Source organism: Electrona antarctica (assembly GCF_951216825.1).
Source record: "Electrona antarctica genome assembly, chromosome: 8".
Classification (NCBI taxonomy): Eukaryota; Metazoa; Chordata; class Actinopteri; order Myctophiformes; family Myctophidae; genus Electrona; species Electrona antarctica.
This window is the reverse complement of record NC_136789.1, coordinates 41,267,155-41,280,213: the sequence shown is the minus strand read 5'-3', so window position 1 is coordinate 41,280,213 and position 13,059 is coordinate 41,267,155. Positions and strand designations below refer to the sequence as shown.

Sequence of the window (13,059 nt, the reverse complement as noted above, 5' to 3'; positions counted from 1 at the left end):
AGAGAGAGAGAGAGAGAGAGAGAGAGAGAGAGAGAGAGAGAGAGAGAGAGAGAGAGATCTTGGTCAGCATCAGGCAGTGCTTCAGTTAAAAACACCACTCCCTTGTTCTTCCAGAGTTGAGTTCCACACTGATGGAGAAGATGCAGGCCCCGGAGATGCTGAGTGGCCTGAGGATACCAGAGCTGGACGAGTTCAGCCAGTTCTTCCGCTCCCTGCCCACGTCCACGCTGGTGGGCATCGGCGCGCTGGCCGCCGTGCTGGCCTACTGGCTGGCCACGCGGCCCCGCCCCATCAAGCCCCCGTGCGACCTGCTCCACCAGTCTGAGGAGGTGCCCGTAAGTGTCAATGGAGAATGTCCCGCGAGGACTGCATGCATGTAATGTAATAATTAGAATAATAATAATGAAAAAGGAAAATGAAAAGAATAATAGTGTATAGAGCAGGGGTTCTCAACGTTTTTGGCCGGGGACCCCCGGAAATGCTTTGGCAATGTCTCGGGACCCCCGCCCCGCCCTATCCCGACCCCCAATATAAATTGACTGCTACAATAACCTTAAACCATTTTGGGCGGGAACCCCTTTTGGTGTTTTAAGCATTGTTATAATTTAGCTATTGAAAAATAGCAGATCTACAAGCTCATAGCGCGCCACCGAGTGGCGCGCTACGAGCTTGTAGGTCTGCTATTTTTGAAAAGTCGTGAAAATAAAATTTAAAAAAAAATCTTTTATTCTTTTATTTTTTTTGAAAATAATTTGGGGACCCCCTAAAATAATTTGGCGACCCCCCGAGGGGTCGCCACCCACGGGTTGAGAACCCCTGGTATAGAGAATAGTACAGGTTAACCCATTTAGACATGCCACCATGGGTTCTCAAACTATTTCATGTCAAGGACCCCAGGAATTTTCTGTATTTGGCTATGGACCCCATTCTGAAAATATGTTGTTCCACGGACCCCCAGAAGCAAATATTTGAGTTAAAACATTTACTGTGAAACAATATATATTCAAAGATTTGCACACAAGTTTAGGGATAAGGGGTTCAGCGGTGATGATTAGCGACATTGGGATTTAGGGGATGTATAGCATACAATGTAGGGACACACCTCAACTGCATGGCATGCAGGTTTGGTTTGGTTTGGTTAGCAGTCACACTGCTAAACAAACCAGCCAAACGAAGGTGGTTTGGTTTGGTTAGCAGTCACACTGCTAACCAAACCAGCCAAACGAAGGTGGTTTGGTTAGCAGTCACACTGCTAAACAAACCAGCCAAACGAAGGTGGTTTGGTTTGGTTAGCAGTCACACTGCTAACCAAACCAGCCAAACGAAGGTGGTTTGGTTAGCAGTCACACTGCTAAACAAACCAGCCAAACGAAGGTGGTTTGGTTTGGTTAGCAGTCACACTGCTAACCAAACCAGCCAAACGAAGGTGGTTTGGTTTGGTTAGCAGTCACACTGCTAACCAAACCAGCCAAACGAAGGTGGTTTGGTTTGGTTAGCAGTCACACTGCTAAACAAACCAGCCAAACGAAGGTGGTTTGGTTAGCAGTCACACTGCTAAACAAACCAGCCAAACGAAGGTGGTTTGGTTAGCAGTCACACTGCTAACCAAACCACCTTCGTTTGGCTGGTTTGGTTAGCAGTCACACTGCTAACCAAACCAGCCAAACGAAGGTGGTTTGGTTTGGTTAGCAGTCACACTGCTAAACAAACCAGCCAAACGAAGGTGGTTTGGTTAGCAGTCACACTGCTAAACAAACCAGCCAAACGAAGGTGGTTTGGTTAGCAGTCACACTGCTAACCAAACCACCTTCGTTTGGCTGGTTTGGTTAGCAGTCACACTGCTAACCAAACCAGCCAAACGAAGGTGGTTTGGTTAGCAGTCACACTGCTAAACAAACCAGCCAAACGAAGGTGGTTTGGTTTGGTTAGCAGTCACACTGCTAACCAAACCAGCCAAACGAAGGTGGTTTGGTTAGCAGTCACACTGCTAAACAAACCAGCCAAACGAAGGTGGTTTGGTTTGGTTAGCAGTCACACTGCTAACCAAACCACCTTCGTTTGGCTGGTTTGGTTAGCAGTCACACTGCTAACCAAACCAGCCAAACGAAGGTTTGGTTTGGTTAGCAGTCACACTGCTAACCAAACCAGCCAAACGAAGGTGTGTGAAACCTTTTTCAACCTTTTCGGTAGCGTGCCTGGATGTGACATTTTTTAAAGCCTGTTGACAGTAGCTACAGTAATTGACGGACCAGTAATAGCAACCTGACCTAGTTTGTGTACAAAACCACACGCATGCACGCACGCACGCACGCACGCACGCACGCACGCACGCATGCACACACACACACGCACGCACACACACAGCAAGGACTCACATCTGCTTTGTGTGTCATGGTTCATTTTTTTCTTGCAGCTCAAACGGTCCACAAACGGTCAAATAATGCCCTGAAGCCTTTTATTAATGCTATGAACTGTTGGTCCCTCTACATTTTAACAATCCCTCCTCAATTGAGGAGGCATATTGATTTTTGTTGGTCCAGCATTTTTCAGGACATTCCCAAAAATGGAATGTATGTGCCCAGGTCATGGTTAAGAGAGAGAGAGAGAGAGAGAGAGAGAGAGAGAGAGAGAGAGAGAGAGAGAGAGAGAGAGAGAGAGAGAGAGAGAGAGAGGAGGAGAGAGAGAGAGGAGAGAGAGAGAGGAGAGAGAGAGAGAGAGAGAGAGAGAGAGAGAGAGAGAGAGAGAGAGAGAGAGAGAGAGAGAGAGAGAGAGAGAGAGAGAGAGAGAGAGAGAGAGAGAGAGATATGTTACTAGTGTAACATCTGTGTCATAAATCAGTGCACAGTTCTGGTGAGTTGTGTGTGTTGCCATGGGTGATGAGTAGGCATGTAACGATATATCGTATATCGATATATATCGATATTAACCCCGACGTTATGAATCGATTTAATCAAATCTTTTTTTTAGGGAGGGTAGTGAATTATGGTGTGTGTGATGTGAAATGTGAGCTTTAATCATATTCCATCTGATATTCAAGTGCTTTTGGAGAGAAATGAGACTGAGTCACTTTCAGTAGTAGAGCACTGTAGAGGGGAGCTGTGTGCGTCTGTGACTGTGCCCAGGTGATGGTCGTTGATGTTCATTAATACATCAAGGAAGGCAATTCTGTTTCTGCACTGTCAAAAGTAATGCTACTTCTTTTGCAATGTAGTTAAATAAAAAATGTGAAAAATGATAAGGAAGATAAATTATATATATATTTTTTAAAACTGTAATTGTTCTGGAAACTATCTATTTTTTTAAATATCGTGAAAAATCGTATCGTGAACCTCATATCGTGATACGAATCGTATCGTGAGTTGAGTGAATCGTTACATGCCTATGAGTTGTGTGTGTTGCCATGGGTGATGAGTTTTGTGTGTTGCCATAGGTGATGAGTTGTGTGTGTTGCCATGGGTGATGAGTTTTGTGTGTTGCCATGGGTGATGAGTTGTGTGTGTTGCCATGGGTGATGAGTTGTGTGTGTTGCCATGGGTGATGAGTTGTGTGTGTTGCCATGGGTGATGAGTTGTGTGTGTTGCCATGGGTGATGAGTTGTGTGTGTTGCCATGGGTGATGAGTTGTGTGTGTTGCCATGGGTGATGAGTTGTGTGTGTTGCCATGGGTGATGAGTTGTGTGTGTTGCCATGGGTGATGAGTTGTGTGTGTTGCCATGGGTGATGAGTTGTGTGTGTTGCCATGGGTGATGAGTTGTGTGTGTTGCCATGGGTGATGAGTTGTGTGTGTTGCCATGGGTGATGAGTTGTGTGTGTTGCCATGGGTGATGAGTTGTGTGTGTGTTGCCATGAGTGATGAGTTGTGTTGTTTAATCATTCCATCGCCAACACATTTGTCAAGATACTGTTTTCATTGATGGACCGATACAATGGAACTGCGGCAGTGTCGTTGATCTAATCGAAAATCAGCAAAGGTGAACTACAGCTGCACCTGCCACCTGTGTGACTTTAGTGTAATGTAGTTGCGCACAGGCCGAAAATAGACGATTTACAATATCACGTGTCACGTTGCAAATAATGCATTGTGTGGCCTTGCACCATGTTCTGCCACACCTCAACTGCCATGCTAACCAAACCAACCCACCCACCGTGGTTTGGTTGGGAGTAGTGCGCCATTCCAACTACGTGACTTCGGCGTGCGGTTAGGGTTAGGTTAGGGCTAGAGACGATGCCAGTGTGTAACCAGCTTGGTTTGTACCTAAATTGTATGCTCTAAGAAGCCTTTCGCACAGCGTGGCCCATGGGGCAGAACCCTATATCTCTTGTTTCTGCTGCATGAGGCAGCCTGATGTAGGCTAAGTGGTGGGTGGTGGTGGGTGAGTCAGTAGGATACAACAGCAGTGACAACCCAATGTGTGTGCGAGGCTTAACGACTAAATCGAGGCGAAATAGGGGTAAAAAACTAAAGTATTCATATTGTTGGGCAATTTGCTTTCTTTTTCTTCTCCTTTTTTTCTTAGTGTTATCTCTATTTTACTGGAAATAAAATCCTAGACCCTGTTGAGTCAGCGAGCCTAAGTTTATGCTTTCTAGAGATTGGGGGATTTCCAAAACTGAATAACTACCACTCATATAAAAATAATACTGCCTTTCTAGGTCAACCATGTTCTAATGAAGATACATGCAGATTGTTTTTCTTTTTCCAGTGTACTGTACAGATTTAGCCACTTCATCAATGACGTAACTAATGTTTATAGAGATGGTGCCCTTTTCATTTGATCATGGTTAGGTGTGCTGTCATGCTGATTTGAGCACATTCTAAATGTACTATGAACTAACAGTTCAGTTGACTAGTCAGTTTCTTTAGAACAGAACCTGGTATAATACAGGTTTTAACCACTTTCAACCTGGTATCCATATTTTGGCATTTCTAAAATCTTCCCTATACATGTACAGGTCTTCAAAAAGGGGGGGAACACCCATTGTTTTGCCATTTCCCCCCCAAACAAATCTATTGAAATGTCTGTAAATACACATTAATACAACAAATAACGATGACATCTTAGATAGCAGATATACAATATATGTATAAAAGATATACAAAAATAGCAGATGTACAAGGTTCAAGGTTGTCTTTATTAGTCTCCCCTAGAAGATTTGTCTTGGAGATGAGAGTCACAGCTGCATATATATAACATTATACACATTCAGAAAAAGAAAAAGAAAAACATCATGAAACACGCCAACATACAAAAACACAGATATTGCACACATTCCCATGGTAAAGTGTAGCTCTGGTCCATAGCTCTAATGCCGTTGCATTTAGAGCTATGTTACCGATGACTTCCGGGGGTTCTCTTCAATATCGGTAGAGGGCGCAGTGGAAAAAAATATACCCACCCTGAAAAAAAGTCTTCACACCAAATTTTCCACTTGAAAAAAAAATCTACACACATGTCCCCTTAGGAGCTCCCTACATTAAGGTCTGTAATTTCATGAAGGTTTGAAGTCGGTTCAAGGTTGTACTTTATTGTTACATCTTGTGTACAGGTACATAAGAGTAAAACTTATTTTTGTTTGGCTTCCTTCAGGGTCGTTCCCATTATGCACATGCACATGACCATATATGGGCAATTCTCTTTTGCTCATTCAATTCTCAATTGCTGGATATAGACAAACGGCTAGCATCGCTGAAAAATGTTGAATCATTTTGAATGACGAAAAAGCTTGAGAACCATGCCAGTGATTTAGAAGGCATTCGTAGACATCGGCCTCAGGTCTTATTTCTTAATGGGTTAAAAGAGGCTGTCCCACTGGGAGGAGGGGCCAGGGGGCAGGCCAAGGACCAGATGGGGGGGATTAGATCTCAATGCTGGCCTTCCAACTCCTCAGGATGCCTCAGTAGGAAGTAGCCACTGTCGCCCCCCCGAGAAAGGGAAGTCTGGTACCCTTTAGCTGCTGGAACTGTTCCAACCGCAACCTGCTGGCTCTGGATAAGCGGAAGAAGATGGATGGATGTAGTGGGGGTCCCTGCTTTGTCTCTCTTTGAGCTAAGGGGGTCCTCGTGTACTTGGTCCGCTCCTTTTTTCCTCCTCTACACCAACTCTCTGCTGAAAATAGCTGATCTCTACGTGTTGTGACTTGTGAACTTGCGACTTTTTAGCGGAATGTTTGCCAATGACATTCCCAGAATGAAGATGCCAGGCTTCAAGTGATTAACAGAGACTATTATGCAAAGTAACCTCACTCCCTGTCTGTCTCCCTGTCTGTCTGTCTCCCTGTCTCCCTGTCTGTCTCCCTGTCTGTCTCCCTGTCTCCCTCCCTGTCTCCCTGTCTCCCTGTCTCTCTCCCTGTCTCCCTCCCTGTCTCCCTCCCTGTCTCCCTCCCTGTCTCCCTGTCTCCCTCCCTCCCTCCCTGTCTCCCTCCCTCCCTCCCTGTCTCCCTGTCTCCATGTCTCCATGTCTCCCTCCCTCCCTCCCTCCCTCCCTCCCTCCCTCCCTGTCTGTCTGTCTGTCTGTCTGTCTCCATCAGCATGAGGGTGGGGGTCGTAGGTCAATGATGGGCGATAGCTCCAAGCTGCTGGCTCACTACCATGACGATGCAAAAACCATGTATGAGGTGTTTCAGAGAGGCCTGCACATATCTGGTGAGTAGGACTGCACACACACACACACACACACACACACACACACACACACACACACACACACACAAAAAAAAAACCCGTTTACATCACATATAATACCAGTAAGACGCCTGAGGGCGAGAAGTGCCGCCTCGTTGACGGCAGACTGCTGGCGAGCGCTGGCACTTTGGCTGCACTAATAACTTTGGGACAGGCCCGTCTAGAGTTTGAAATTTGAATGTACAGGTATCAGTCAAAAGGGAGACATCGAAGAGGAAAGATGGATGGGGAAGGATCAACATATGGAATGTCAGAACAGGTTCTGAAATATATCCATGTATGGAGATCTAAGGGTTTGAGGTCAGATGTAGAGTTGCTGGCCAATATTGATGACATCAGGGATCTCCATATACAGTATGGGCTTAACTGTGACAGCAGGTCGCATTTACTATGACATCAGGGTCTCCACATCTCCATCCCCGATGATGTCACATTGAGACCTGGGCACCATATATGGTGCCCGACCAACACACTAGTGCCCGACCAACCACCAACACACTGGTGCCCAACCAACCACCAACACACTGGTGCCCAACCAACCACCAACACACTGGTGCCCAACCAACCACCAACACACTGGTGCCCGACCAACCACCAACACACTGGTGCCCGACCAACCACCAACACACTGGTGCCCGACCAACCACCAACACACTGGTGCCCAACCAACCACCAACACACTGGTGCCCAACCAACCACCAACACACTGGTGCCCAACCAACCACCAACACACTGGTGCCCAACCAACCACCAACACACTGGTGCCCAACCAACCACCAACACACTGGTGCCCAACCAACCACCAACACACTGGTGCCCGACCAACCACCAACACACTGGTGCCCGACCAACCACCAACACACTGGTGCCCGACCAACCACCAACACACTGGTGCCCAACCAACCACCAACACACTGGTGCCCAACCAACCACCAACACACTGGTGCCCGACCAACCACCAACACACTGGTGCCCAACCAACCACCAACACACTAGTGCCCGACCAACCACCAACACACTGGTGCCCGACCAACCACCAACACACTGGTGCCCAACCAACCACCAACACACTGGTGCCCGACCAACCACCAACACACTGGTGCCCGACCAACCACCAACACACTGGTGCCCGACCAACCACCAACACACTGGTGCCCGACCAACCACCAACACACTGGTGCCCGACCAACCACCAACACACTGGTGCCCGACCAACCACCAACACACTGGTGCCCGACCAACCACCAACACACTGGTGCCCGACCAACCACCAACACACTGGTGCCCAACCAACCACCAACACACTGGTGCCCGACCAACCACCAACACACTGGTGCCCAACCAACCACCAACACACTGGTGCCCGACCAACCACCAACACACTGGTGCCCGACCAACCACCAACACACTGGTGCCCGACCAACCACCAACACACTGGTGCCCGACCAACCACCAACACACTGGTGCCCGACCAACCACCAACACACTGGTGCCCAACCAACCACCAACACACTGGTGCCCGACCAACCACCAACACACTGGTGCCCGACCAACCACCAACACACTGGTGCCCAACCAACCACCAACACACTGACGAGAAATGCATGATTCCATAGTTAATAATGAGACCTTCGGTCGCAATAACCTTGTATATCTCAATAACCTTGTATATCTCAACCGTTCATTTTCAGGAAATGCCCCTCTAATGCATTCAATGTCGTTATTATTTTGTCACAAGCTCTTATTGATGCTTTTAATTGGTTCAATATTGGTGACTCACAGATACATTAAGTCACTTTAACCTTTTTTTCAAGAATTGCTGAAATAGCTGTTCTACAAGCTGAGTTTGTAGATGATCTATTTCCACTATTTGTACATGACACGCTGTATAACGAAATAGGACATTAAAGATGTATTTTGTCATATGGTATAGTATGTTAGTACAATATACATACAGTAACTTATACAATCGGGGTGGTTGTATTTGGTCTCCTTCCTCTTCTTGCAACATTTAGATCCTTAGAGCCTTTGACACAATCCTGCTTCTGGTTTGACACGAAATGTGATATTAGCTCAGTGCTTAAAATGTCAGCCCTTGCGCAATACAGGAGACCCGGGTTCAAATCCAGGGTAGAACATGAAAGTTACATTCATTTAGAAAAACTAAAAACAAGCAAAAAAAACCCTAAAAAGTTGAAATATGGAAACACAAGGTTTCTGCCAAACACCAACAAAATGGAAAGGCTTTATTACAACACATTGTCGGTGAACCCTGAACCAGGGTTTGTACTACCGTGGTCGTTATTGTAACGGAGGCTGAGTGTATATCGTTGTTCGGGTGGAAACCTTGCATGTCCAATACGGTTACTTTTCAGGAAATGCTAAAAAGAACCAAATCGCTCAAGTAGTTATTATGTAGTCACAAGCTCTTGTTAATACTTTTTATTGGTTCAATATTCATAGGGCGGCTGTGGCTCAGGAGGTAGAGCAGGTCGTCCAATGATCCCTGGGTCGGCGGTTCGAATCCCGGCTCCTCCTGTCATGTCGAAGTGTCCTTGGGCAAGACACTGAACCCTACATTGCCTCCAATGAGTTGGTCGGTGTGAGCTCGCCACCATTGGTGTGTGAATGTGGGAAGTGAGGACGCTGGCGTCGACTGTTCACCGCTTCACCTCCCAATGTATGAATGAATGAACCATTGTAAAGCGCTATGAGCACTTGGACAAGCGCTATAAAAATGCAATTCATTATTCATTATAAAACACGTGTGAACGTGTAGATAGTCTATTTTTGCTACATTTGTGTGACACTCTTGCACGATAGGAAATGCAAGGTTTCTGCCTGACAGCAACGATGTATGCGGCTGTGTGCACTGACCCAATACAGTACGTATCATGAAATTACAATGCAAGGCCATGAGCTCAATATCTGACATGTGGCTGATATAAATACTGCCCTCGCTGCGCCCCTCACTTCACACGAGTATGATTTTAATATTAATGTTGTATTATCTTTCAAATCTTAGTGTTTTGTCAATTATTTGGGGGCTCACTTGCAATATCCTCACAGCCCACGAGTGGGCCCCGGCGCACAGGTTGAGAAACGCTGGTCTAGACAACCATAGACATATAGACGTAGACGCCTCTTCCGGCTCTGGGGGCCGTGTCAAAATTGAAGGCACAATTTTCCAGAGATTCCTTGCGAAGCATGAGCGTCAAGCTTCCGCGTGCGTAACATAAGTCCCGGAAAAGACGCACTGTGATTGGCCAGTAGTCACTTGAGTGACAGCGAGAGACATGGAGGAGTCGCATGAGTGACGTCACATGGGCAGCAACGCAGCGTGCCCTCAGCGCTTCCCTATGGCACTTCCGCTTGACTTCCTGCCTTCATTGGAGACACGTCGCTCCAATGAACTGCAGCGGCCAGTGAGGCATCTATTTTTTCTATCTATGTAGACAACATCTAAATTAACATTATTTACAATGTTATTGTCAACAATCAGTATGTCTATTCAAAATTACATGACGTGAACAAGTAAGCCAGATACAATGCATAGCATAACCAATATGATCTATGGGGGGTGGAGAGTTGTGTCTTCCGACTGCGGCGGAATTAGCAGTGAGTCTGCAGTCCTGACCAAAGGGGGGAGGGGTCATTCGGATCTACAGCTTGGGAGAGTCTAGGTCGTCGGAGCGTAGGAAGGGAAACCATAGGCGTCCTGTGTTAGCAGGAGGATGCGATGCAGAGAGATCTAGGTGTGTGGGAGGTTCAAGGCTGTGAGCAATATTGGAAACGATGAGGAAACCTTATAGGCGCAGGAAAGAGCTAGGAGTGAAAGCTTAACCCATTATGGAATGTATCTGTGTCACCATAGGTTTGAACCACTTTAACCATCATTTCTAACATTAGCTATTGAAAAATAGCACATCTACAAGCTCACCGAGTCAGTGCCACGCTATATGAGCTTGTAGATCTGCTATATTAGAAAAATCGTGAAAATGTGGAACAACATATTTTCAGATGGGGGTCGGCGGCCGTTTACATATAATCTTTGGGGTCCTTGCCATGAAATAGTTTGAGAACCACTGATGTAGAAACAGAAAACTTTGTAGAATCTGGTGCCAGGTCTCAATGGGTGTACACAGAGTTGCGTGCACACAGGATTCAGCAGGTAGACAAAGACCGCGTATACAAGCGGGTTTCACATAGCCTGGCTAATAAGCCAGACCGAATCAGCCGTTGGCAAAAAAAATTGCCTGCCGGCGGATTACGGTCTTGAGAGGCTCAATTGTACGCCCATTTCCTACACCAGAGAATTGGTGTGGCCAATCGGGACACGGTATGCAATATGGGCGGGCTTTGGTACAGCGACGTTCAATGCTTGAGACCTTTGACTGACAGTAGCTCTAACCAATTGCGTCAAAGAGAAAATGTTTGAACCCGCCCCCAGGGAAACAAGATCCATACACAGCATCTCCAGACTCAAATACCACACGACAGTGTGATTTGAGTCTGGCTTATTAGCCAGGCTAGGTTTCACACACTCTAATAGACAGACATAACTAACGTAGCTAACTAGTATACCGCATGTGGCTTACTCGTTTCTGGCTCACTTTCCCATGGCGTTGCTTTAAATCGGGACACAGGCTTTTATTTTTGTTCGCATTTGGCTCAAAAAATAAAGCCTGAAACACATTGGAAAATCTGGCATAGGAAGGCCACTTCCTTGTATTTCGCTAAACAATAACAGTGCCGAGGGGCGTCGCTCCACATTTGGTGACGTCAGTGTTCTCCACTGTTTACTACTGTGGAGGGGAGGAGGGGGCGGGCACTCAGATCGATGAACCAATAGGATCCGCCGCTTTTTTCGTGCCAGCAATCCGCCCCTCTACACCAGAAATCACACAGGCTGGGCCAGGCTATATACTTTAAACCTGAAACACAACCTTCACATCGTCACTGTCGGGCATGTCCAAAACCATTACTTTTCAGGAAATGGAAAAGGGAACCTTGTTATTTAATACTTTTAATTAGGGAAAAAAAATGGGAATCTGACAGATAGACTTAAAGGGGAATACCACCCACTTTCAACAATATTATGCAATTTATATACTGTACCATTGGGCTGATGTATGGAAATATGGGGGGGGTCATGTGATCAGTAACAATTTACAATTTCGGCATTTAGCAGATGCTCAGAGTGACTTACAGTAAGCACGGAAAACATGAGGTAATACATCAAATGCATAGAATGCAATAGAAATCTAGGATCATAGGTAAACAAACAAACAGTATAATATCATGACATGCTATCTAAATTACATTTTAGCCTTTCCATAAGCAGGCAAGGCATATAGAACAGGGATTTGACCTCCAGCTGAAACAGCATGGCTCAAAAATCAACTAAGACTTGTTCGAGCCTTTTCAACCAATTCAGTCATATGTGAGTCAGAATATATATTCATATGCCATTATAAACCTCTAAGATTCAATCGCAGAGAGATTATATTTATAACATAACAGGCTTACATACACTTATAACACCAGGCTTAACATTCATTGACTGGCATTAACAGACTATCAGACAAAGTCTTAAAAGAGCATAATATGCACTCGGGGCAGACAGGAACATACCGTAGAACTAAGAAAACTAGACCAGGCAAACAATACATAGAAATACAGTTAGCTTTAGCCTTCCAATTCACAAGTGTGCTTGCCAGTCGAGACACATACAAAAATAAAAAGACAGAGCCATCAGGCCCTGACATTAGGTAAATTTTTCAAAGATTTCAATTAAAAACAATTAGAACGACGGGACACACATAGCTACGCAATGGAGTGGCTGCACCACTCAGTAAATGCCTATAATGACATGCTCTAAGTAGGTTCTCGGTTCTCACTTTTTCTGTCCCTCCTCGCTAACTCCTTTACTTGTACGTATGCAATCAACAGGTGATGGTCCTTGTCTAGGCTCTCGGCTACCCAACCAGCCTTACAAATGGATTTCCTACAAAGAGGTTAGTTGGAAAAGTGTGTCTTTCTCAAGCCGTTTGACGATGCCATGGTCTATAATTATGACAGACTTATGCAAGCACAGTTACATTGGTGACAATAATAGAACCGTAAACAATATGGTCTAATATGACAGACTTATGCAAGCACAATGGTAACAATAATAAAGTAGAACCATACAAACAATAATATTAATAAGGTCATTCAAGCATTTCCAAGGAATGGGTCGGTCACCAATCCGTTTACAACTTGTCTAATTTAGAGCACTTTCATGGCATTATTTTGAGCAAGCACATTGCTAGCTGTATAGAGCCAATGTTCTAGTAATATCCACCAGACTAATTTCCAGCGGCATGATATTGATAG

General features: G+C 45.6%; 1 protein-coding gene across 5 annotated transcripts in view; it reads left to right on the top strand.

Moving 5' to 3' along the window:
- acsl6 (acyl-CoA synthetase long chain family member 6) overlaps positions 1 to 13,059 on the top strand; it is a 73,907-nt gene that overhangs the window by 31,626 nt on the left and 29,222 nt on the right. For all 5 annotated transcript variants that reach the window (XM_079507881.1, XM_079507880.1, XM_079507879.1 and 2 more), the window contains exons 2-4: positions 115 to 335; positions 6,528 to 6,642; positions 12,634 to 12,698. In XM_079507881.1, the coding sequence (XP_079364007.1) occupies positions 132 to 335; positions 6,528 to 6,642; positions 12,634 to 12,698 (384 nt within the window). In that variant the 5' untranslated portion in view covers positions 115 to 131. The remainder of the gene's footprint in view (positions 1 to 114; positions 336 to 6,527; positions 6,643 to 12,633; positions 12,699 to 13,059) is intronic.